The sequence below is a fragment of the Zalophus californianus genome, chromosome 9 (genome assembly GCF_009762305.2).
Source record: "Zalophus californianus isolate mZalCal1 chromosome 9, mZalCal1.pri.v2, whole genome shotgun sequence".
Lineage (NCBI taxonomy): Eukaryota > Metazoa > Chordata > Mammalia > Carnivora > Otariidae > Zalophus > Zalophus californianus.
The window spans coordinates 5,223,297-5,249,260 of record NC_045603.1 but is presented as its reverse complement, the minus strand read 5'-3'; the positions used below and the strand labels follow the sequence as shown (position 1 = coordinate 5,249,260).

Sequence of the window (25,964 nt, the reverse complement as noted above, 5' to 3'; positions counted from 1 at the left end):
AAAGGGTGCTGGGAGGGACCAAGCAGGCATGTGTGAATGTATTCATTCATTCATTCATTCATTCACTCCCTACGAGGTGTGAGCTGGGCGCTGGGCAGGGGACAACAGATGGCGTGCCCAGTGGGAACAGACCCGTCCCAACCCTCACGAAGCCAACCAAGCACCCACATGAGTGACTCAGGGCCTTGGAGCAGATGGGAGGGCCCTGACCTTGTCTGGATCGGGGGGCGCTCAGGGAAGCTGAGTTCTGAGGTAAGCAGGCTTTCCCCAGACCAGGAGAGGGGGGCCTGGGGGAGAGAGCACGCCAGCCAGCTCGGGCAAAGGCCGAGAGGTGGGACAGAGCTAGGGGACGAGGCCAGTGCAATGGGAGTGGGGTGGGGGGAGGAAGTGGGGGGAGGAAGTGGGGGGAGGCCCGGTTCACCTATCAGGGCCCAGGTGAGCACTCCGGGCACAGGGTAGTGCTGATGGGCTCACTCCCATAATTCATGAGGACCACCATAAACTAGGGGTGCTACACTCTTGGGTGGGGAAGGGACAGGGAAACAGAGCAAAGGACAAAGCAAGTCAAGTGGGGAGCGGGGAGCCATTCGAGCACCTTCTCTGCATTCTTGGGTCTGTAATCAATGGGTGGGGGGGAGGGGCCGGCCCACACTCATACAGCTATGACCCTGTGGTGGGCCCCTATGTCTGTCCACTCGGTCCTCTGGCCAGCTAGGTGTGCACACAGGCCACCCTGGGGAGCTGGGTGGACGGGGTGGGGGGGATGTTGAAAGAATTTAGAGCTGAGCCATCAAGGAGGCCAGCTCCCCCTCCCTCCCTTCTATCCCTCGAATCCTGCCTGTCCTGAGCTGGGCCAGAGATAAACCCCCCTTTCTCATCCCCCGAAGAACGGGTGCTCTGCTTATCACCAGCTTCAGACTGGCCTGGGTTCCCCTTATCCAGCCACGGCCCAGGCGGACAAGGGCCCCCAGGGTGACCGTGCAGTCAAGGGGAAATGGGAGCCGCGGGGCCCAGGAGAAGTGTCGACCCCGCCTGACGAGGGTGAGGGGCAGGCAATATTTATTTAATTCTCAGGATTAGGAGGGGGGTAGATTATCTGTACTTTTTACAAGTGAGGAAATAGGCACTTTCTTATCTCCTCAACTCCACGAGCTTCATCACTCATCCTGGGCCACCAGCTAGTCGGTGGCAGAGCTGAGACTCGATGTGGACCCCAGGGTCTCATAGTGGCCTCTTGGGTGGGGGGAGGGGTGTTCAAGGAACGAGACTTACAAACGGGAGGTGAAAGTGAGGGCTGTTTCAGTGTAATGAACGTGGGAGCTATTTCTGCGCGGTGCTTACCAAGGTAGGAGAGAGCCAGAGGGCAGGCTCTGAGCCTGGGATCCACACACTCGGATCCACTTCTCAGCTGTGTGACCCTGGGCAAGCCCCTGCACCTCTCTGAGCCTGGGCCACCTCAACATTTTTAAGCTACTGTTCAAAGCGAACCTCCTATGTGCCAGATCCTGAGAACCTATGGCACATAAACATGTAGCTCTAATGTTCCATTACTCTCCGTGATTACCCTGCACAGGAGTTCCTATATTCACCTTTGCAACGGCTGGATTCACAGCACAGACCAGCCAGCCTAGTAGGAGTACGATCCCTCCGCAAGCTCAGGGAGGCCCCGGAGAGGCTCATTTCACTACATCCTCTTAGACGTGGTGGGTGCCCAGCCACGGCATGGTAAGTGGCACCAACACACCCCCTCCTGGGCTCAGGGGTGCTGGCCCACATGTACCAGGTATGAGAATGTTCCTGGCAGCACAGGTTTAGAAGAGCAAAACCCTGGAGGCGAGCCAAATGGATAGACGGGAAAATGCACTGTGGTATGCCCAAACTCTGAAACACTCCAAGCTGCCGAGGGCACCACAGCCACGCCGAACATCTCAGGGCACTTTAGCAACACAGGGCTGAGGGAGAGATTCAGGTCCCCAGATCAAACATGGCAGAGTCCACTTGCTGAGACTAGAAGGAGCTGGAGAAACACGCACTCTTGTAGAAAACGTATGGCCGTGACCAGGGCGCAGAGGGGAGCCAGCACAATGCTCGGGCCCTGCAGAGCGGGGGTGAGGGAGGGCACTCGGGGCCAATGTTCCAGCTCCTGCATTGGGCGGTGGGCTCGAGAATGTCTATTATGTTATTAATAGGCAAACAAGTCAGTAAAGCAGCTTTGACAGGACCCGTAGTGGAAGAACACCGGGAGAGGGACTAAGCTAATTCCCCAACCTGGAGTCCAGGCAATAAAATATAAAATCAGTGCTAAAAAATATGGACAAAAATAAAGATGATGTCCCCTCCCCCATCGACCGTAAATAGTCTCAGCTCCCAGACGCTGGGGGGGGCGACACCAGGGCCTGGGGAGGGGCCCCAGGTGGCTGGCTTGGCAGCGTTCTCTGGAAAGGATGCCTGTGCTCAGACAGGCCTCCTGGACTCTTGGCCTGGTGCTGGCATCTCCCCACTCCAGCACGGCTCTGTCTCCGCATGGATCCCCGGCCTCCTCGCAGGCACAACCCTGTCCCTTCGAGTACTTCCTGGTCATCAACTCTCTGTGCCGCGGCTTCCTCGCCTACAAAAAGGGACACGAACCGTCCTTCCGCGATTTGGCCTGACCGGGCTTCTTCCTCTGTAAGTGGGTGCCCTGCCTCTCCCCTCTCTGGGTTTGGGGAAGACTAAGGAGATGAAGAGCATGCTGATCATTCACAGTGACCAGGTGACCCAGGGGTGGCAGGACAGGTGGTCACTGCCGAGGGAGTGAATGACGCCAAACGGATGTTGGTAACTGAACACACAGCAAATCACCAGCTGCTCTGCAGATGTTGGCAGAGGGCAGACAGCAAAGCCCCCACTGGATGTCAGGTGCTCTCGGCTGTGCCCTTGACACCCTGACCTCCCATGATCGTGCTTCCCTAACCCAAAGAGGATGATGGCACTCTGAGCCTGGCTCAGGTGTTGCTGTTACTAATAGTAAGCCCCAGTCGTGGAACCCAGATTTGAAACAGACCAAGCTAAGTAACTGGGGTGTATTGTACCTGGGGTGTGTTCACCTTAGGGTGAGGTACCTGCATCAAGGGTACAGTATGTCGTGGGGAAGAGCTAGCGCTTATCAGTCCAGGACCTTGGAGAGTTAAGGGACCTCTCAGACCCTCAGTTTCTTCCTCTGTCTAATGGGAATGGTGTTCAGAGCAGGACAAGATGTGTGCAGAATGTTGTAAGAGATGCCTGGACCAGGGTGCCTGGAGTGTGGCCCTGCACTTGACTTGGGAGCTGGCTAGAAACGTAGGATCTCAGAATCTGCATCTTTATCCCAGCTCTTCAGGGGAATCTGACAGACGCTCAAGTATGAGAACCACTGGGCTAGTCAGAGGTCAGGAGACGTTTTCTAGAAAGAGCCAGATAGTACTTATCATTGGCTTTTGAGCCACTGGGTCTTGTTGCAATAACTCAACTCTGAGATCAGAGCAAGAAAGCAGCCATACGCGATACTAAGCACATGGGAGGGGCTGTGTTCCAGTAAAACTTTATTAACAGAAACAGGCAGGCCCAGCTTGTGAACCCCTGCATTAGAGCCTTGATACCCACCATGAAGTCCACGGACAGCATCCAGGGCATGTCCTGGGAGCTGGCTGGAAACACAGGCTCTCGGGCTGCCCCACCTGCCGAATCAGGGACTGTGCCTGCTAACCAGTCCTGGTGCCTGCTAACCAGTCCCAGCACCTGCTAACTGGTCCCACCATCTGCTAACCAGTGCCTGCTAACCAGTCCCCGCACCTGCTAACTGGTGCCTGCTAACCAGTGCCTGCTAACCGGTCCTGGCACCTGCTAACCAGTCCCAGCACCTGCTAACCAGTGCCTGCTAACCAGTCCTGGTGCCTGCTAACCAGTGCCGGCTAACCGGTCCCAGCACCTGCTCACCAGTGCCTGCTAACCAGTCCCGGTGCCTGCTAACCAGTGCCTGCTAACTGATCCTGGCACCTGCTAACCGGTCCAAGCACCTGCTAACCAGTGCCTGCTAACCAGTCCTGGTGCCTGCTAAACAGTGCCTGCTAACTGGTCCTGGCCCCCGCTAACCGGTCCCAGCAACTGCTCACCAGTGCCTGCTAACCAGTCCCGGTGCCTGCTCACTAGTGCCTGCTAACTGATCCTGGCACCTGCTAACTGGTCCAAGCACCTGCTAACCAGTGCCTGCTAACCAGTCCTGGTGCCTGCTAACCAGTGCCTGCTAACTGGTCCTGGCCCCCGCTAACCGGTCCCAGCACCTGCTAACCAGTGCCTGCTAACTGGTGCCAGCGCCTGCAAGTTTGAGAAGCCCCAGCCGGGGCACATACCAGGGAGCAGGCCGCAGATTCTCCAGGCAGCCTCCAGGCCCTGCTGGTTCCCTGGCCGGGGGTGGGGGGGGTGGGGAGGGTGGGGGGGTGGTGTCTGATGAGCAGGGGCAGGGAGGGGGGAGCTGGGGGAGGGGCTGCCGAGCGAACTAGTAACAAACCCTGGCACCAACTCCAACTCGGCTAATGGGCAGCAGCTGCTGTTGCAACCAGAGACTCGTCAGTTGTGATTAAGCGAAGTTGCCTTTAGGCCAATCAACTTCAAAATTATGCAAATAGGGCCTTATAGGAGACCACAGGGATGGTGCGTGCAAGCTGGCCCCCCCCCCCACTGCCCTGACATGGCACTCTTAACCCCCCACCGCTGGCCTGGGGGGCCCACGTTCCCCTGAATCACCCCTCGACCCACTCCACTTCTGGGGGGGTTAACGAGCCTCCCGCCCACACTCCCCATAATTGGCACCAAAGCTGCTGAGCAGGAGGTGAGCCAGCAGCTGCCAAAAGCCAAGCTAGGCCCTGCTGCCCCTCTCAAAAGCATCTGTTGCCACCCCCCGTTAGCTGGCCTGGGTCCCTATCCCACTCCAGCCCCCAGCGAGCCAGGCCTGGCCTCACCTGGGACCCTCCACACCCAAGAGGGCTCCCTGGTGGCAATGGCCAGGCAGCCGGGGGACACAGGTCGCTCGCAAAGGTGGCAGGAAGTGGCTCCTGGCCGTCTTCCCCTTGCTCACCCCTGCAGCCCAGACCTGAACAGACAGGAGTCCTCCTCTGGCTCATCTCCACTGCTGGGGCCCCTGGCACCCCAACCTGAACTCCTCGGCCAGCCCCAGCCCTGTGGTTCCCCACCTTGGGCTTTGCTGCCCCCTCTGCCAGCCATTCCTATGACTGATCTCCCAGGAAGAACGAGGGGTCGGCCACGAGACTGGTGTGAGAGGTGGAGGGCATGGGGGTTCCAGGAAAGTGGGAAGACCCCCGCGTCAGACACATTCCCCGCATCCCCATGCCATCCAGAAGAACAGCAGTATCACATGGTCTTAGGTGATCTGGAGGGAAGCCAGGCCTGGGGTCACCATGTCCAGCCACCGTCAGGTGTCTGGTCAGGAGCTGGGCTCTGGAATTGCACGGAATGTTCTGAGCCCCTGGCGCTTTTCTCTTCCTGCCTGCTTCCCTGCTCTTCCCAGCCTGGGGGCTCCTCCCCAGCCCAGCCAGCACCTCTTCCCCGAACTGGAGAGCCATTCTCTTGAGTTACCACTCCGGAAACCCAAGACTCACTAAGAAACCTGTCTGCCGGTGTCCAGGAGCGGCTGGAGCCCTCTGACCATCCCCCAGGTGGGCTCTGTGTTCATCTTGGCACGAGAGATGCTGGAGAGGGAGCGGGGAGCGAGGGGCCGAGCACAGGCCCTGCGGGAGGGAAGGCCCTGCCATCAGGCCTACACCCGCCTCCCCAAACGGGAGTCCATCCGGGTCCACCGTGGTGATGGGGCAGAGCCCAGCACAGGGAGGGCGAGCCTTCCCCCCACCCCGGGGGTTCCTGGGCTGAAGGAGACGTCCCGGCCCACCTCAGCAGGCTTCCCGCTTTTCCAAAACTGAACATCGCTAAGCATGGGGAGAAAATTGCTCAATTTTAGAGCGTAGGTTGACATCTAGGTAAACAGTCTTATGGAGGTCTAATTAGTGTGCCGCTTTGGGGAATGTGGGCTCCAAAATTTCTGGGGAATGGAGAGGTAACATCAAAAAGCATTTATGAAAGAGCTCTGTCAGCAAGGAAGCCAGGCAGAACCAGGGTGGGCAGGGTGGGCGTCCACGAGGAGGCCGGTGCTGGGCCGAGTCTGGCCGAGGGCGGCCGCAGAGAGGACAGGGGCGCAGGCTGGCCTGGGGGAGGTCCCACGGTGGTCCTGTGCCCCCGGACGCCTGACCTAGTCTGTCTGGGCCTCCCTCCTGCCCGCAAAGTGGGGTGCTGGTCCCAGCCTCATGGGGGTGGCCTGAGGGATGAAATGAGGTGGTATATGTGAATCCAGGACCGGGCTGGGGGGTCAGCGGGTGGTCAGGAAATAGGGTTTCCTTTCTCAGCCCCTCCGTCGCTGGGGCTCGGGGTTTGCTTCTGGCTGTTCCATGTTCTCTAACGTGAGCTGCTCGTGACCCCGAGATGTGGTCCAGGGAGAGATTATTAGCCTCAGATGTGGACACGGAGGAACGGAGGATCAGAGAGGCTGTCACTCTGTTGGGAGCTGGGGGAGGTTGTCACATAGCTCATACAAAGCCGACCTGGGACTGGCACCCGGGTTTCCAGATTCTCAGCACAGGACTCCCTCCACAATGCCACACTGGCCACAACTGGCACAGTCTGCACATCCCCGGCGTGGCTCAGGGGAGACGTCTGGGGGCTCACAGGGCTCTCTGCGCCGTCGGGGCGGGGGGGGGGGGCACCGTCCTTGGACCAGAGCCCACAGGCTCCAGGCTGTAGAGGCAGAACCCACACAAGAGTTAAACTGTATATAAGAACTGACCTTCTTTCTGTACAGTGGAAACAAGAGAAAGAGACTATTTCTTGAGCACCTACTATGTGTCCAGCCCTGGGATTGGCATCTGACAAATACTGTCTCTTTTAATTTTCGAAAAGGGGGCGGGGGGATGCTGCTCCTAGTGTGCAGATAGGAAAAGTAAGACCCTGAGAGGTGGTGTCACCAGGCCAAGGTCACAGAGCCGCTGACCTACGGGCACTTGGCCCCAAGCTGGTCCAGTTTCCAAGTCAAGGTCCTTTCTGGGCCTCGGGCTCTTGGCCTTGGGCAATCAGGAGGAAGTGGTGTTAAGGGAGAAGGCTGCCACTCTCCCGAAATGAAACCACCGGGAATTTCCCCCTCTCCCGAGGCCCGGGGGAAGAGCAGAAGAGAGACCATTTTTGGAATAAGCTGGTCCCATTTCCCACCCGGCGCTGGAGGCCCGGCCCTCCGCCCACACTCAGGACTTCCCGGCAGACCTGGCCCCTGATTGAACTCCTCCATCCACAGACCTCGGCTCACCACAGCCCCTGGGGCCCCGTTCTCCTGGGGGGGAGTCCCACAGGGAAGCTGGGGAGGAGGGATCCGCACTCCTGCTCCCCCCCCACCCCCCACTCTACACTAGTCTGGCCTCGCACTGAACAGGCTTATTTTAAAACAATCAGCATTTGGCTCAAGCTGTGAAAACGAAATCTACATTTGGTGGTGTCAGGAGAAGTGGATAGGCCATGCCTGGGAAAGAAGGGGGTCGTTGACGGGAGATCCCCCGAGTGTCTCAGACCGAGCTCCCGGCCTCACGGATGGGGAGGGGGGAGGGGGGCATCCAGGCCTCAGGGTGACGGATCTGGTTCCAATGTCATCCCCACCACTAACTGACGTGGGACCGTGAGCAGGTCGCTCCATTTAGAACCCGTTTTCTTCTTGCCTGCCTCCCTCCCACCCATCATTCAGCCAGGAAACTTTCACCGAGCCCCTGCTAGGTATCACCCCTGACTCTCAGCCCTGAGGATGCAGGAATGAACTAGACAGACACTTGCCCTTGGCATGCGGAGGCCTCGGTCTGGAGCGGGGAGCGGGCCTCTCCATCCCTCCCCACCTGCTGTCTGCGCAGAAGGGATCGAGCTCAGCGGTGCCCATGTTGGCTATGCCCACGCCTGAGGTCCCTGTGGACTGTTGGCTCCTGGCGGAGGCCGGAGCCAGGGCTGGTGCCCCTCTGAGACCCCGGCTGCCCAGCCCTGCCCTGGGCACAGAGGAGGAAGAGGCCGGGAGTGGGCGAGTCGGGGGCCAGGGCAGCGGTGCAGGGGCAGCGAGGAGCTAAGAAGCCCCGGCCCCGGCCTTGGACAGTCCACAAATAAACTGCTCATCCCTCTTCCCAACTGAGAGAGAGAAAATAGCTTTCACACTATATTTTCTGATTTTTTTTTTCCCACTTCACTGCTTCTAAATCGATCCAGAACAGATTGTCCAATTGTTTGAATTTCAGGAGAAAAGTCTCCTAATCTTTCCCTCGCCCTGCCCAGAATTCTGCCAGGCCCTTGCCCTCTCCTGGTGACCCGGCTGGACGTTCCCACCTGCTGGCCTGTGGCCCTGCAGGAGACGGACGGGGGCTCACCCGGGCTGGGGGTCTGTACTCTCAGGTGGCGCTCATGTTGGGCACCCACTGGAAATACCCTGGCCCTGGAAGAGAAGGCTTTGCTTCCCCAGAAAGGACTGAACTTGGCGGGGGGCTCTGCAGGCAATGGGGCACCCTGGGAGCCTGGCAGACTGGGTGCAGCTGGAGGCTGCCACCTGCCTCCCCACCCCTCTCCCGTCAGGAAAGTTCTCTGGATGCTGGGCTGAGCCACAACACAAGCAACTATGAGGGGCCGTCATCATCCCTGTTGACCAAGCGGCAGGACAAACGCTCCTTAACTTGCCAGAGTCCCTGGAGGTCAGGCCACTGCTGAATGCTACAGCCTCCCCTGCCCAGCCTCTACCACCATCACGGGACAGCCGTGCCCAAGCACCCAAAGTGTGCCAGCTCCTTTTCCTGGGCTCCATATGCATTGTTCCTTTTGCCTTGATGTCCCTCCACCCTTGCTCATTGACCTGGTCATCTCATACTCTACCTCCTGGGGTGCCACCTCCTCTGGGAAGGCCTCCTTGCTGCTCCGGCCCCTCTCTCCAGGCACAATTGCTCCTCCAAACCCCGTCATCACCCACACTTGCTCAGTCCCTTACATGGGACTCAGACCCGTAGGACTCAGACTTCCTGCAGACCACAAGGCCTGGGTGCAACTTCAGGAGTGAATAACCATGCCACAGGGCATCCGAGCAGATGGCTTATGCACTCCTGACACCTGGCCCCTTCGGAGGTGGCCACAGGTGGCAGTGGAAACCGGGTGCCAGATATTAAAGACCCCACAGCCCTCGACCTTCGGGCCCAGACGATGCTGGGGCAACCCCAGTATAACCGCACTCAGACCCCATTCCCTCCCCAGGGTCTCGCTGCCCTGCATCCCCCTCCCCAGAGAGAAGGAGCTCTCTGTGATGGTGACAGACGAGTGGAAACGTGTGAAGGGCTTGCTTCTGGAGCACTCTGCCTGGCCCCTCAAGCACCCAGGACCCCAGAGGTCCCGCCGGGGACCCCAGTTTACAGAGGATACTGAGACAGAGAGGAGGCGGCTCGGCAAGGCCACACACTGGTGACGGGTGGGCACGGGACTGTGGCGCCCCCCCCCCCCATGCCGGCGCCTCCCCCGACCACGAAGCGTATCCGGCCTCCCACCGTGGAAAGAGTCGAAGCTGCCAGATCCAAATCCTGGCTTTCTGCTTAGCAGCTGTGTGCTCGCAGGGAAGTCATCACCCGGGTAGGAGTGGTAACCTGTCCTTCCTCATGGAACGTTCCCAGGATTAAATGGGCTGGTGTTTACAAAGCGCCCGGGACGGGGGCTCCGTGGCGACTCACGGGTCTCCCCAGCAGGTCGGGGCGCCTGCAGGCCTGGGAGCCAGTGTTCCCGTGCCCAGGGCCGGCAGGCCGAATTCTGCCCTGGGTTGGCAGTGCCCTCGTCCCTGCCCCTTCCCTGACCCCGCGCTTCGGGCCCCTTCTGGAAGCCACCAGGTGGCTCACAGGCTGCTCCATAATCTCGGCCTGCGGCGTGTGGAGTCCAAACACCTCCTCCGACTTTCAGTGTAGCTTCACAGATTACAAACTACGCTCAGACACGTTATCTTTGCGCACCACCAGCCCCCAAAGGAAGGCAGCGCTCAGCCCGCATTATGGAGGAGGGAACAGAGGTTCGGAGCTGCACCCGGACTTCGCTGTGTGAAAGGGGTGGAAGCCACAGCCCGAACTCAGCTCTGTCCGGCTCAGAACCAAACTGGCAGGGACACTGGTGGCCTGGGCCCCCGGACTTGGGCCACCATGCCCAGTCCCGGGGAACGGGGACAGTAGACGTTTGCACAGAGAAGAGAGAAGGCCACAAAGCCCATTCCACCTCATTGCCAACGGCCTTCAGAAGGAAGCCCCTCCCCAGCTGCCCCGATCCTAGGCTTGTGACGTTTCCTGACAGCTGTCCATCCCTCCTTCCTTCCCTCTTTCCATCCTCCATCCAACCCCTCACTCGCTCATTCACCCACCCATCCACCCATCCACCCATCCATCCATCCATCCACTTGCCCATCTGTCCATCCTGCCCAGGCACCCCTGGGCTAGGCACCGGCCCCAGAACTAAATCAGGAATGAAGTGGTCTCCACCCTTCAAGCACAGAGAGAAGCTCCACTGCCCCTGGGCCTCCTGGGTGTTTCTGTTATTAAGTGGACCCGTGGTGGCAATGACAATAATGTTTACTGAGCACGTAACTACGCGTCGGGCTCCGCACCAAGCAAGGTCCTTGGATTTCCTCATTTGAGTCTTGAAAGAACCTTGTGAGGTGGGCGCTATCCCCATTTTTAGATGAGGACACCGAGGCTCCAAGAGGTCATGTAACTCGCCCGAGGTCCCACAACTAGCAGGGATGGAGACGGGGGTTCCAGCCCGGATGGTCCCTCCAGAGTTCTGGGATAATAAATCATGGTCATCACTGTGATGGACCCAGGAGCCCGGAATACTATGATTCTTACCCGTAACCCTCAAAAACACCCTTGTAACGTATTATTATCATTACCAACGTTATCAGCCTTATTTTGCACACGAGGACACTGAGGCTCAGGGTGAACCGAGCAGCCCGACACTGGAACTGGGGCGTGAGCCCAGGAGGGTGAGCTGGGCCGGCCACCAGCCGTTCTCATGGCCCCCTTGACTCATTTCCTCATTCAGTCAACAACCATGGCCACGGAGGTTCAGGGACGACCGGCTGTGGTTCCTGGCCGCTGCAGAAAGGGCTGGAGCAGGGTGAACAGGATGAACAGTACCACAGTGACACGTCTGTTCGCCGTAATAAAGTGAGAATAGGGAGAGCTGACGCAGTCGTCAATGCACACTCTGTGCTCACTAAGCACCTCTGCAAACCTTATCCGGTTCTCACAATAACCCACTTTTGCAGGTGAGGAAACAGAGGCCCGGGGGTTAGAGAAGCTGCCCAGGGTCGCGGAGTTCGGAACAAGCGGAGGGGGGACTTGTCCTGGCTGGAGCTCCGGGCACAGGTTCTCCAGGGATCTGTGGGTCTGTGCCAGGAGCCTCCCTCCGGCTCCACCCGTTGCCCTGACGATGGGCCTCTGCTCAGAGGCTCCGCTCATTCCCCAAAGGCCTCAGGGTCCCAGGGATCAGATTCCAGGCAGTCATACCCAGAGGATGCCACATTCCCGACCTGCTCCCTGAAACACTAAAACAGCAGAGACCTTGGAAACCAGCCCATGGCTGCGGGGGCATGCTGGACTGCCACCCAGAGGTGAAGGTTGGGCCTCTGGGGCTCAGTGATGATGCTGGGCTTCCTGCAAAGGGACACAGAGGCTCCCTCCCTGCCCCCATTTTCTGGATGTAGAGACTGAGGCTGAGTGCTGGTAGCTCTAGCACAGACATCCCAGGCCCCACGTCCTGAAGCCCAGCCTGGGAGGTAGTGGAGAAGGAGCAGGGCTCAGAGGGAAGGAGAAAGGGGACTTTCTAGACTTTGGTATTAGTGTCTGTGATTCCATGATTTGATTTTTAGAATTTCCACTTTTAGCGTCCTATACTTATTCCCCCACCCCAAAGGGCCCTGTCTGGCTATGACCCCCAGACACCCCGCTTCCTCTCTCTGGGCTCTGTTCTCCTCAGGGAAAGGGAGACTCAAGAGGTTGGCCCTGGGGTTTCCTGAGGGTGCTGGAAGGTAATGCACATGAAGGGGATCTGTAACAAGGGAAACTGCCAATGTGAAAATTGGAAGATGCCACTGGGAGCCCAAGCCTCTGCGAGACCTGCTTCAAGACTTTTCTCGGGCTGCTCCTCTTCTGGGCCCGGCACACTCCTACTCACCCTTTAAGACCCAAGCCAAAAGTCACCTCCTCCAGGGAGCCCTCCCTGCCCCCTCAGGCAGGGTAGGACCTTGCAGATGCCTGTTGAATTCTATTCTGCCCCCAACAATCACACAGCAAAAGCAGGTCCTGTCTTCATGGTCTCTGGTCTCCGGCGCCTGGCACTGTGTCCGGGCACAGGGTAGGTGCTCCGGAAATGTGGACTGAATGTAAGCTAAATTGCATTGGCTGTTGGTCTACGAATCCAGCTGTACACGGAGGATTCTTCCCGAAACGAAAAGGAGCCTGAAGTGAAAGCAAATCACCATCCTTTCCGTAACAAGCTCGGGGAGCCGCGGAGGAAATTCTCACACTGGATTATGGAAGGAATTTGCCTTTATTTTTAATTTGCGCCAATATCTAAGAAAGCGGCACTTTATTCTGAGCCCATCATGCACCGAGGAGCTTTGACTCTGGCGCAGGAGGCAAACTTTCCCGGCCCAATTTCCTCATGCAAATCTCGCGGCGGCGGCCCGAGCCATCCCCGCCCTCCGCCGGGCATTTCTCTGACGCTTGCCAGCCAGGAATAATCAGATTATGTAGCTGGGTTTTAAAAGATCACGGTTTGTCTCATTTTCCAGGGAAGTGTGAACAAGAAATTTTTTTCCTCCCAGGGCTCTGTTAAGAGCTTCCAGAACTTAATTCAGTGTTAAATGGGTGTAATTTGGGAAACTCATGCATTATTTCTTAATTTCTCAAGGCGAGTCTGCACGCATCTGCTGAGGTACGTGTGCGTGAGGACAGATGGGCGGTAATCGGAGTGTGCGCCCCAGTCGGGGGAGGGAAAGGGGCAGGCTGTCGAGAACACGCAAAGTAAACGCTCCATTCAGGGCTGACGTCCGGAAATCTGGGATGGGAGGCATTTGCATTTCATCTGGCTTCTGCTTTTCCGCTCTGATGGCCAATGGCCTGGAGGGGGTGGGGGTGAGGGTGGGGGTGTCTGAAGCCTTTGCCGGAAGGGAGTGCAATTTTACCATCCAAGCCCCCTCCCGATCCCCCAGCCCAGGCAGCCTCAGGGGCCTCTGAAAAACACCTTCCAAGTCTGCAACGGTATCACTGCACATCCTTGGCCATCAAGGATGCTCATTCACTGTAACCTTGAGCACATCCGGGGCAGGCTCTGGACTCAGTGTCCCCATCTGTATCTGGGTACATGGACAAGTTTCCAGCTCCCTCTCGGGACCCACAGCAGCAGCTCCTGGGGCTTCCCTCTAACTTAGCATGGCACACAGGCCCCAGATGTGCTGGGGTCCCCTTCTTTGCCTGATACCCCAACTTTAGGCTATGGAGAGTGGGGGCTCCCACACCCAAGACGCTACCAGTACCCCTTCCCCCACAACCTTCATGTCCTGCGTTGCTGAATGAGAAAATAGGCTCAGAGGGCAAGTGACTCGCCAGTGAGTGGCCAAGTCAGGATGCCCAGAGAAGGTTCTCCAGAAAATTTCCAACCTGGTCACAGCCAAGGGGAAAAGGAGGGAGGGCCTTGTCACAAGGGGGCCTAGCTGACACGTGGGAGGGGGTACAGTAACAGGGTCAGGGGTGCCAAGACAGCCATTGTCACAGCCAGAGAATTATCTATTTATACACTCAGTCACCCAACAAATTGAGCGCTGGTCATCTCTAGGCAGGGACTCCATGGGGACAGGTCTGAGGGGACTTTGGGATCTTCTCTATATCTCCAATGGGGGTCACACATAAAGAAGGGGTCAAGGAATGTGTGAGCTGGAGGAAGGAAGTCGGGAAGGAAAAAAAGAGGGATGGAGAGAGGAGAGGGAACTTCCTTCCTGCCAGGCTTTGTGCGGAGTGAGGCCAAAACCAAAAGAGTGGGTGGCACCTGCTGTCCCCAGGAGGCTGTGGCCCAGGCCTCTGGTCACCCTCCTCGCTTTTGGTGGCTCCAGATGTTCAGGACTCCACCTTACGGAAGAATGTTTAGGACACAAGGCCCTCCCGTTCTTAGAGGTTGACTGGGATTTCAGTAACTTCTAGGAAGAGCAGCCGGGCTGGGAAAAGCCACTTCTTGAGGGAGCCGGGGATGGGGCTCTTAGTTCATCCTAGGATCAATGTGAATCTGTTGTGTGACTCAGCCTGGGGCGAAGCAAACCAACAGAGGCCGAGTTAATAGAGGCAGAGTGTCCCTACGAAGGGAGGAGATACCTATCACCCTGAGCATCAGATGGGCCATGCTCTGGCTCGGTCCAGAGCAGAGGAAACAGAACAATGTCTCGTAAGTGAGTCTCCAGAGAGCCTGACCCGCAGCAGCTCACAGCGCGGTGTGAGAGGGCCGGGCTCCAGGTGGAGCGGCATAGTGGTTAGGAGCAGGACCCCAGCTGGGTTATTCGGAACCCCTCTGAGGCTGTTTTGTCTGCACAACAACATCCATAATGGCCAGTTCAGGCAGATGGCGTGCGGATTAGGGGGTGCTGGGGCTTGGGGCTTGCTCAGCACAATGTCTGGCACGTAGTAGGCCTTCTGGCCCCTGCCATCAGATGCCAGCCTAGTGCCGTGGAGGCGCCATCCTGCACGGGTGTCCGCAAAGTCGTTTGTCATATGCAGGCGGCTGAAGCGGCCAGAACTGGCGTCCGCTTGCTCCCTCCTTCTCTTAGAAGGCAAGGGCCTGGCCATGAGGCACTCATCTCCCGCAGTGTGGCCGGAAGCGGGGAGGGCTGTCGAGGGCTTGGCTGATCGTCCTAGAGAGCTGGAAACCAGATCCATCTTCTTGTCTTCCGAACTAGCCCTCCCTCTGCCCACCCCCACCATGGGTTCCCACCCGTGGGCCACGTAAGTGTCCGAGCTCCAAACCCACCCATCCTCCCCACCTTGCCGCCCCACTCCTGCTTCTGAACCCTCCCCCAGGCTGGGGGCGGGGGGTGTCCAGCTCCCTGGCGCCAGGCCTGCATGGCGGCACCATCTGCTGCCTGTCCCCCTAGTCCTGCAGCCCACCGCCCCCCCACCCCAGGCCAATCTGCATCATCACCCATAGAGGGTCTCTGCCCAGAACACCTTCTGCTCCTCCCTTCTGGCTGCTTCAGGCCTGCCTTCTGGACCAGGCCCCCCTGGCACCCCTCCTTGGGCTCTCTGGGGCAGACCCTTCCCACCTGCGCCCCCACTGCCTCGGCTTCCCCCAGGCAGGGCTCCAGTCCTGCTGGCTCGTCAGGGGCTGTTTTCTCAAGAGCTGCCAAGGGTAGAGCTGATGCCCTTCAGCAGCAGCGACACGGGGGCTCGCTGGGCGGTCTGCGTGAAGGAATGAATGGATGGATGGCTAACAGGAACAGGGAGGGGCTCTCAGCGGCTCCCTGGGGCCGGCCTCCCTCCCCCCTTTCTCTCCCCCACAAAAGTCTGAGCAGCGCTGGCCCTGCCCCCAGCCCTCCCGTCCAGCCTGACAGGCTTCAGGCTGGGTGGCTTGGGACTGGGGGTGGGACACACGCTCACGCTCACACAAACACATTTACACACACACTCACACCACCACACACATTTACACGCACACCATGGGTGCTACAAACTCTCACGCCACACACACTAACACGTCCACATAGTCTCACACATACACTCACAGCTCCAAGCTGAACTGCTTCTCCTCACCGCCCCGTCAGTCCACTACCTCCCAGATGCCTGAGACAGAGCCAGGAACCCCGGGTGACGGTGACATGAAAGAAACTGGCAGTGCCCTCTACCTGGGGCTTTCACCTTGAGCCCCGAGGTGCAGGGGCCACCTGGCTCCAGGGAACTTTCTGGCCATCTCCCGCTCCACACTCAACCCCCCCGTCAGGACAGGCACGGCAAACAGCCTCTCTGTGGAGACGGATGGCTCGCAGGGGGGTGTCCTGCCCCGAGCAGCCACAGATTCAGGGGTTGGAGGGACCCCCCCCATCTGGACAACCCTGACCAGCTTGGGGATTGTCCTGAGCTGCCACCAGGGGCCCGGGGTTTATTGTGATTCTGCTTTGAAAACCATTTCCAACCATACCCTGAAGACTGCCTGGCAGTGAAATGTCCCGCGGGGCCACATGCTTCCTGGTCACATTCAAACCATCTGACAGGTGAAGAAACAAGGGATGATGGAGGGACCTCCCCCTCCTTAGTCTGGCTCTGAATGGGGCCTAACTGGCTGGCTCAACAGCATTTCAATCACAGCCCAGCATGGGATTCACAGGACACCAGTGACTGAAGATGTGGTAGACCCATGGGGGTCAAGGCCCTCGTTCAATAGACTGGGGAACTGAGGCCCAGAGAAGGGCAGGAAACCGCCTGGGGTCACACAGCCAACAGCACACCATCAGAAACTAATAGTCCCTTCTCAGGGCAACCTCCACCAACCTTCAGAGGTGGCAAGGGCTTCCGTGCCACTTTACAGATGGGGAAACAGAGACTCTGAGGGGTCAAGCACCTTGCTCAAGGTCACCCAGCCAGGGAAGAGAGGGCTAGAGGCCACCCACTGTGATTCCTGATGCCAGGCACTTTCTGCTCCCCCCTTCCAGCTCTGGGGTTCCTTGGGCAGGAGCAGTCACCAAGCCAAGGGATCAGAGAGGCCGAGAGAGGGAGGGTAGACACAAAGAGGCATAGAGACATACTCCCACGGCAGATTATGTAACTCCCCTTCCCTGGCCCCATCGCCCCAGGGGTGCGGCCCGCCACCCACACCGACCCGCCGGGCCTGGCCCAGGAGCCCAACACTGGCTCTCTCCAAAGAGAGGACAGTTGGAGGCGCCAGGACGCGCTGGCATTTCTTCCTTTCTTTTTTCCCTCTGGCTGACTTAACAAATACTAATACTGATAATGATAATAATAATTAGAATAAATATAACCTGAAGACGCTTGGGGTCTCGTTGCCATGGCAACCGCTCCCGCTAGTGAGCTTCGGAGGCCGCCGGGCCACCCGGCCCCAGGCGCGGGATCAATATTGATTCGGCCCCGGGAAGCGGCGGCGGTTCCATTGGGGCCACGCGGCAGGCGGGGAGCCAGGGGCGCGCTCTTGGAGGGGGGTCTTCCTGGTCGCCCGCGCCGCCCAGCTGGGGCCCCCGGAACCGGCTGGGTCCCCCCTATTGTGCCTCCGGAACTCTGTCCGGCGCGCACGGGGCTCCTGGCTCGCTGCGCTCCGGGACTAGGTCCTCGGACGCCGGTCCCCACCTCGGACGCGCATTCCGGTCCCAACTGCCTCGTACCGGCACGACGCGCTCCGGACTGCTCCTCGGACCCGGGCCCGCCTCCTCCCCAAGGTTCAGCGACCCCGACCTTGATTAGCCCTGGCGCGGACCCGAACGCCAGAGCACCGGCTACCCCACACGGCTCCCGCCCCCAGACTCTCCGCCCGGCGTCCCCGGCCCCTTTCCAAGGCACCGCCGGACCCTCCCTCCGAAGCACCCAACGCGGCTCTCCCAGTGCGCCCACCCCTCCGCGCCCCGGGCGCCCGCACCCCTTTCCGCGGAGCCCCGGCGCCGAAGACCCCGCCCCCCCCACTCGCCGGGACCCTCCCCCTCCAGGAGCCCCGCCCCCGGCCCCCTATGCCCGCGGTGCTCGGACCCCGGCCCGGCGCGCCCTTCCCCCGCGCGGCCCCAGCCCGGCCCGCCCCGGGGCGCCGCTCACCTCGTGCCCGCCGCCCGCTCGCTCCTCGCTCCGCCGCCGGGAGCCGGCGCCCGCGGGGCTGAGCCGCCTGCTGGGGCGCGGGGCCGCCCACGCCCCCGCGGTGCCCCCGCCGCCGCCGCAACAGTTGTCCCGGCCCCGGGGGCTGCGGGGACTCGGGGGCCCGGGGGTGGGGGGGGGAGGGTCGGGGGCGCCTAGACGCGCGGGGCGCGGCGCGGCGCTGGGGCTCCGGCTGGGACTCCGGCTCGCGCTCCGGACGCCCGCTGCCCGCCCCGCCGGCGCCCCGCGCGGCTACTGGGCGGCCCGCGCCGCCCTCCCGCCCGCCGGCCCCGCGCCCCGCGCCGCGCCCGCCGCCGCCGCCGCCGCCACCGCGCTCATGCTCGCCGGCCCCGCGCCCGCCGCCGCCACTTCACTCTTTGCCGCTCGCCGCTCGCTCCGCGCCCTCTGCTGCCCCCTCGCCGCGCTCGCGGCTCCCAGCCGTCCTGGCCTCGCCGCCGCGCCGCGCTCCCCCTCTCCCAGCGCCGGCGTCCGCCTCTCCCGCCCGCCCTCCTCCTCCCTCGCGCTCTCCCTCTTTCTCGCGCTCGCCGGTCTCTCTCCCTCTCTCTTTCTTTCTCTCTCCCTCCCTCTCTCCGCGCCCTCCCTCCTTCCCTTCCTCCCTCTCGCGCGCTCTCCCTCTCGCTCTCCTCCGCCTCTCGCTTTTTCTTTCGCAGTCTTTCTCCTTCCTTTTGTGGCTCCTTCTCTCTTCTCACTATCGTCTTTTCTTCCCTCCCGCTTTCTCTCCTTCGTCCTTCCTTCCTTTCTACTTTTCCTTCCCCTTCTCGCCTCCCTCCTGTCCTTTCTCTCTGCCTCTCTCCCACGCCCCTGATTCCTGTCTCCCCCGCCCCCCCCTCCCCGCAGTCACTTGCCTCCTTCCAGGTGCTCCCGGCCCCTGCCCACGGGAACACAGACCCCCTTCTGCCAGGTGGACCCTGTCCTGGCAGACGTGCGGCCGCCTGCCGCGGGAGGCTCCCTAAGGGTGGGTTCGGGCGGGTTCCCTCCCCAGGCGCTTCTTTCAAGGGAGGCATTCCTTCTTGGCAGACCACGCCCCGGGGGATCGGTGGCAGGGTCGGGCTGAGGGTGCTCAGTGGCAGGGTCAGGCTTGGGCGAGGGGATCCATCACATCAGAGAGGATGCTCTCTTCAGTTTCCCACGGGCAGAGCCCAACTTCCCTGACCGCGGTGACCCCTGCTTGGGCTTCCCTCTCCTGTTCCAGTCCTTGTCTCCCCGTGTCCGCCCCAGCAGCCCCTACTTCTAATTGCCCCCCCCCATTTAGGTGTGCTGGGTGCTCTCTGTGGCCCTGAGTCAGAGAGCTAACCTCAGTAAGCCCGTCCCCCCACCCTCCTCTGTCCCAGGCCCCCCGACCTCCGGTGGTAGGGACTGTGGGGGGACATTGCAGGGACCCCACAGAGGGAGTAGTGATGAGAATGGCTATCAGTTGGTCATCTGGGGAGGGAGAGTGTGTTCGAGTGCCCTGGAGGGCTGGTCAGTCCCCCTAGTGCCAACGCCTTGGGGCTCTCCCATCCTTGGATCTGGCTTCTGACATGGGTTGAACCTCACCAGAAACTGGGCTGGGCACTTTATGCACAGTATTTTATTTATTTCTCACCACAGCACTGGGTGGTGTCATCCCCTCTTTACGGACGAGGCAGGCAACTGGGGCTCAGAGAGGTTAGGACACCTGCCCCGAGCCACACAGCCAGCAAGAGGCAGAAGCAGGGCTGCAGCCCAGATCCCCCTGACTTCTAATCACAGGGCTCTCCACCTGGGGCAGTGTTCTTCCCTAAAGAGATCGCAGCAGCACCTCCCTCCGGGATCTTATGAGGATTAAACGAGGCAGGATGCGGGTCGCACTTTACCTGGCACCTGCCAACCCTCCCGAGAGGGGGTCCATGGTCACCCCATGTTATGGTGGAAACCAAGGGCAAGAAAGGTTAAGAAACAGGCCTAAGAGCTCATGGGGATGGTATTCAGGTTGAGAGGTGTCTGTCCTCTGTAGCCAGAGGCTGTGTCTTGGGGGTCATTGAGGCTGTAAAGAGTGGGGTGTGTGTGTGTGGGGGTATTTGTGCGTATGTATGTGTGTGTGTGTGTGTGTGTGTGTGTGTGTGTGTGTGTGTACCTGGGTATGGCATGTTCAGGGTATACTGGAAAGCCTTGTGGTTCAGAACAGTCTCCCCTCCCCCTTCAGGTCACTGAGCAGGGCTCTGGGCCTGTCCCTTGTCTGGTGCGAGACACCCAGAGATGAGATGAGCTCCCTGTGCCCAAGAGGCTCAGAGCCCAGTCAGGTGATGACTCGGGATGTTAGACCTCCATCCACCCCGATTTTCTACCCGCTCAGACACCATCACCCCTTCCTGGCACGCGGGGCCCAGCCTGCCTTCCCAGCCTGCTCTGCAGCCAGGTGCCCCAAGCTCCAGCCACATCGAGGCCGCTAACTGGGGTTTCCCTAGTCAGCCTCAAAGCTCCACTACCCAGCTACTGTGTGCCCGCGGGGCTGCCCTCACTGCGCTCCTAGGCCTGCACCTTCTCCTTCCCCACAGTTGGCTCCCCCAGTGTGGACAAAGCGAGGTTGTCTCCCTGAGCCTCAGTTTCCTCATCTGCAAAATGGGGATGATTTTATCCGCCTCAAAGGGTCAATACAAGGGTTAAATGAGAGACTGGCATGAAAGAAATGAGCGCCTGGCAACTTCGTTGGTGCTGGATCTGCATCAGTGTCCCTTCTTCCAGGGGGTCCTGAGTGGGCAGGGAATGGCGTGGGCGGGGGGACGGTTGGACTGGAGCTTGGCTCTCAGCGTGGCTGTTCACCAGCTGTGTGACAGAGGGCAAGTTCATTCACTTCTCCCAACTCCTATGCACTGGTTTCTGATGGCTGCAGTAACCAATGACCCCAAACTTGGTGAATTAAAACAACACCTATTGATTCCCTTATAGTTCTGGAGGCGAGAAGCCAAAAATCAGAGCCACTAGGCTCAAGTCAGGGGTCCACGGGGCTGTCTCCCTCTGACACTCAAGGGGAGGACCGCTCCAGTTCCTGGTGGCTGCCCGCGGATTCCTTCTCTTATGGCCGTGTCCCTCCAGCCTCCAAGGCCAGCATCTGCCCGTCTCTCTGTGTGCCCTGCTCCTCCGTGTGCACCAGACCCCCCCTCTGCTCCTTCTCGGAAGGTCCCCTGTGATGGCATTTGGGGTCCTCTGATAATCCAGGATCATCCCCCATCTCAAAGCCCTTCCTAAATCACATCTGCAAAGCTCCTTTTTTCCCTTCTTGCCATAAAAGATAACATCCCCAAGTTTAGGGGCTAGGGCGCAAGAAGGTATCTTTGGGGTGGGGAGCATTTTCAGGCTTCAGAGCTACAGCCAGCCGGCTTTGCATCTGCAGGAGGTGAGCTGGAGCGTGCATACTGGCATCGGGCTACCCAGACCACAAATATCTGTGCCCCCCTGGGGGTACAGGCTGGGGGAGGGAGAGGGGAAGGGGTATGTGCAGGTAATTACACAGACTCCCCATTTCTGAACCTACTGTGTGTCGAGCTCCACAGGCACGGTCGCCTTTAATACCATCCCTATTTACTATTTCTCTGCCTTCGGGAGGCTTGCTCCCCCGCAAACGCAGCCGCTCACCAGGGCGGGCGGGAGGGAGGCCTGGGGATGACTCACACTCTCTCCGTGGAGAGCAGCTTTTGCAAAGGGCTGGCTGGGGAGGGAGCTAAATTTAAAGCCAGGCCTCCCGAGAAGATCACCTGCCACATCAAAATCACGGCCATTTAATTAGAAGTTGGGGACATGAGGCTTTCAGCAGAGGTCTGTACAGTGAGCCTCCTTTGGGAGGGAGTGAGGGCCCTTGGAGACTGAGCCCCTGCGGTGGGCAAGGGGAGGGGCCCCAGTGTGAGCACCACCAGCTGGCCCCCAGCCTCGGCACCATCTCCTCTTATTCCCCCCTCCCTCGGGGAGCAGCCTCTGCCCTCCTGAGGGCCCCTCCGGTCCCTCTTTCCTCTTCAAAATCTTAGGGTTCTGCCCCCAAGCCCCTATTTCCCGAATTCAAAACAAGGAACCGAGGCTCAGAGACATTTGAAACCTCAGCCCCCAGAGTCATCCCTGGAGGATGTCCCCAAGCCAAGATTTGAACTGTTGGCCTGGCCTGGGGCTTAGGTTCTGGGCCATCTAGCCACTTGGTCCCTCCTGTGGAGTAGACGGGGGTGATGGGCAGGTCACTCGCTTCCTGCAGCCCGTTCCCTTCTCCATCCAAAGGGGTGGAAATACCAAGCTGCCTCCACCTCTGGACAAAGCACTGTGAAGGGTCCTGGGGCGGGGGGCATCAAGTCCACCCCTCCCCTTGTTTTCAGAGGACACAAGCCCCTGGAGGGGTGGAGGAACGGGCCAGCAGCCAGGCCTCGGCCTCCCAGCCCTGACCCCTGGGAGGCGGGAGGCCAGTCAGATCATGGCCATCCTGGGACCTTGCTGCTTATGCTCTCCCAACTGGCCAGGGGAGTCCCGTGTGGCAGAAAAGCTGCAGCCTCCCTGGGGTTCCAGGGCCGGGTCGGTAGGGCCGCCCAGCACTGAGGCTGAGCTGCCTGGGCCCCGCTCTCGGCCTGTTGGCTCATCTGGAAGTTGTCGTGAGACTCAGAGCCAGGCACAGAGTAGGTGCTCAGCGTGCAAAAGCCGCTGCTGTGGCTGACTGTCGTTCTGGAGATCTGGGAGCCCGGAGGCCGCGAGCGGGTCGCCAGGTCCAGGAAGCCAGGGTCCAGGGCCGCGGCGGTGACACGGACCAGTGCTGTGTGCGGCAGGCCATGTGCGCTGGGCCATAAGCTCACCGGGCGGCCTCCGCTCAGCCTCCCGCTCCTCCCCCCGCTCCTGCCTGCCTCCCTCCTGGTCACAAGGGGTGAGCACAGTTTCTATTCTGGCCTGGGCAGGGAGCCTGGCAGGACCACTCAGAGAGCCCAGAAGAGACCGGGCTTCTGTCTGCCTCAGAAGTGCACACGGCAGGCCCTGTTCTAAACCAGTCCCACCGGCCTCCCCGCCTGGTGTTCCTCCGAGATTCCATTATGTGGCAAAGCGGGTTTTACAGATATAATGAAGATTACTAATCACTTGACCTTCAGATAAGGAGATTATCCGCCGCCTAAACTGATCACAGCAGCCCTTTAAAACCTAAGGGTTTTCCCGGCTGGTGTTAGACGAGGAAGCCGAAGAGAAGTCAGTGTGAAGAGCGTCCCCAGGAGGGAGGCTCCTGCTGAGCTGGGAGGTCTCAGGGCAAGGAGGTGAGAGCAGCCCCCAACCCACAGCCACTAAGAAACGGGACCTCAGTCCTGCGACCACCAAGAGCCACGTTCTGCCAGCATCCTGAAGGAGCCCTCAAAAAGTCTCCCAGAGTGTCCCCACAAGGGCCCATCTTGGCTGATGCCTTGATTTCTACCTCGTGAGACCCGAAGCAGAGGACTCGCCGAACCCACCCAGCCTTCTGACCTACAGAGCTGTGGGATAATAAATGGGCACTGTTTTAAGTTGCTGCATTTATTAAGTGCTAATAGAAAAACCAATTTATATATACATATAGGTACCAGTATACTCGGCTACCACTCAAGCCAACTGCTTACTTAATTTTTATGGGGTGAGGATCCTTATAGCCATCGCTCCCGCTGCAGACCCCCGGGGCGGTCTTTGTACAACATGACCCTGACCTAGCCATCTCGTTGCCTGTGGCCCTTCGGTGGTTATGTCTTTGGGGTGAAGTTTGAGTCCCTAGTTTGACACTCAAGGCCCTCCATGCTCTGATCCCTGCCTTCCCACATTCCTACGAGTGTCCCTGCCCCACACGTGCCGTGGGCAATGGTGTGTGTGCAGAGGGCTGCCTTGGTCCCTCATCAGACTCGAGTGTTGGATCATGATGGCTCCCTGCTTTCAGGTAGGGCACCTAGATGTTCCCAAGTGTTTCCATTTCGTTCAGTACGCCCCCCGATAGCCGGTTATGTGGATATCAGGCAGATGTAAGGCAATAATGTTAGGCACAGTTGCAAATCCCACATTTCAGAAAATTCAGCACAGGGATGAAAAGACGACAGAAGCCAGCAGCGAAGCCCCTGCTACAGGCTTGGGGGCACTGGTTCTAGCAGTGGGCCTTGCTCCCAGGAAAACAGCAGGACTCCAGAAAGTGGCCTTTGCAGATCTGCCTGCCCCAGACCCTAAAGCTTGGAGCCTGCAGATGCTCAGCAGTCCGGAGCTCAGGAGCTGCCTCAGGGGTGGGGGGCAGGGAGGGGCAGGAGTGTGTCTGCCGCAAGGGGGCAGAAGGAGCTGGGAGGGGCTGGTGGACAATACCGAACTGCGCCTTCCAAAGGGCAAAACGAGAGGGCCCAGGGACTCAGTTTACTCATCTGTCCACGTCACCGATGATAACCCGCCTTCAGGTCGCGCCAGGCTGTGCTCGGGGCATGGTGTGTATTAAGTCAGGACAAGCCTGTGGCTTCGGAGCCAGTGTCCTCGGTCATTGTGACGGTCTCACAGGTGGGGAACTTAGACTGGGAGTGGCGCATTGTGATGCAGAGCTCTGGCCGCTCAGCCGTGGGCCCTGGGCCTGAACCCTGGCTCCCCCAGTGCCCGCTGGTGGTCTTGGGCAAGTTGGTTCTGCTCCCGCAGGGGGATGGTGGAGAGCTCGGCCCAGGCCTGGCTCCCAGGAGGCACGGCACAGTCCTCCCCCCGCCCCAGAAGGCGGAGAGGCTGCGTTGGGGGCGGTGAGGGACCCCCAGCCAGGCCTCAGATCCCCAGTGGGTCTGCCCTGGCTGATAGGACCCCTGTTCCTGTGTCTGTCCGGGTTCCGGCTCTGCTGTGGCTGGTGGCTCTTGGGCTCCTGTGTCTCACCAGCATCTCCAGCCCAGAGCTCAGAGGATGAGGATTCATATGATGCAAATTGGTAGGTTGAGCCAAGCACCAGCCTAATTTCCACCCGGCCCAGCCCTCCCCAGGGGCAGGCCCCGGAGGAATCACAACAGCAGTGATAATCCGGATAATTGGCATGTGCATGCAGGGCCTCCTCAGCTCCGTGTGGGCTCCTCCCTCACGTTTGCACTTAGAGACAATGTGGGGCGTGGGGGCAGCCCCCCCACGCCCCCCATTGTCCGAGCTGCAGGAGGGGGCCTGAGCGAGGTCATGGGAGGGCCTGAGGGCATGCCACTTCTGAGAGGCAGGCCCTGGGGCAGAACTGTGAGGGCCTCGCTGCCCAGGGGGCCCCTTCTCAGAAGCTCTGTCTTGGGGAAGTGGGGCGAGGGCTTTGCTCCGTAGAACCATCGTTTGAAGAAGTCTCCACTCGGCAGCAGCTTGGCCCTGGACAGGTCACCTGACCTCTCTGAGCTGAAGATCCATCTTTTCTCTTGAATTAAGTTGACAACTGCTTTGGGCAGGAAGTGTGCCTTCTCTCCTCCCCTCCCGAGGGGGCCCAAGGCATTAGCCCCGTAAGCATGTGCTTGACCGAAACAAGGCAGGGTTTCCACTTACTGGGTGCTCTGGGACACCCCCCCCCCCCCGTGTCACTTCGATGGTCTCCCTGCATCCTCATTACCATCCTAGGAGTTGCGTCTTTGCATTTCTGTATACAGCTTTGTCGACAAAGCAGGCCCAGAGAGGTTAAGTGACAAGCCCAGGATCACACAGCTAAGACGTGGTCAAGCTGGGCTTTGAACCTGGGTCTGTCCTTCCCAGAGAAGGATAGGATTGGTGCCATGGACACAGAGGCCAACCTATGTGGGAACTCTGCCCTTGACAGTGCTCACGCCCTCACCAGTCCGTCCCCAGGGGTGTTGGCTTCATCGGGCAGAGCCTTTAGGGTCCTCTGGCTTCAGCCTCTCAGCCATTCGCCCTAGTACCCACTGGTGCCACCCAGCTCAAACCTCACTCCCTCCTGCCTGGACTCATGCAGTAGCCAGCAGCCTCCCTGACTCCATTCTCTGGCCCCCTGGGAGCCAAAGGGATCTGTGTGAAGCACAGCTGACAGCTTCATTCTCCTGCTCAGGACCCTTCTACGGCTCCCCGCTG

At 59.7% G+C, this 25,964-nt stretch overlaps 1 protein-coding gene across 4 annotated transcripts in view; it reads right to left on the bottom strand.

Moving 5' to 3' along the window:
• The window catches only part of SHISAL1 (shisa like 1), an 82,328-nt gene extending 57,928 nt beyond the window's left edge, over nt 1–24,400 (bottom strand). For 2 of the 4 annotated variants that reach the window (XM_027595300.2, XM_027595299.1), the window contains exon 1: nt 24,307–24,375. In XM_027595300.2, the coding sequence (XP_027451101.1) occupies nt 24,307–24,310 (4 nt within the window). In that variant the 5' untranslated portion in view covers nt 24,311–24,375. Of the gene's footprint in view, nt 1–17,912; nt 17,952–24,254 lie in introns of those variants that run through there. The other 2 variants (XM_027595302.1, XM_027595303.1) reach the window with 2 other exon arrangements.
• Between the last annotated feature and the right edge of the window lie 1,564 nt (nt 24,401–25,964).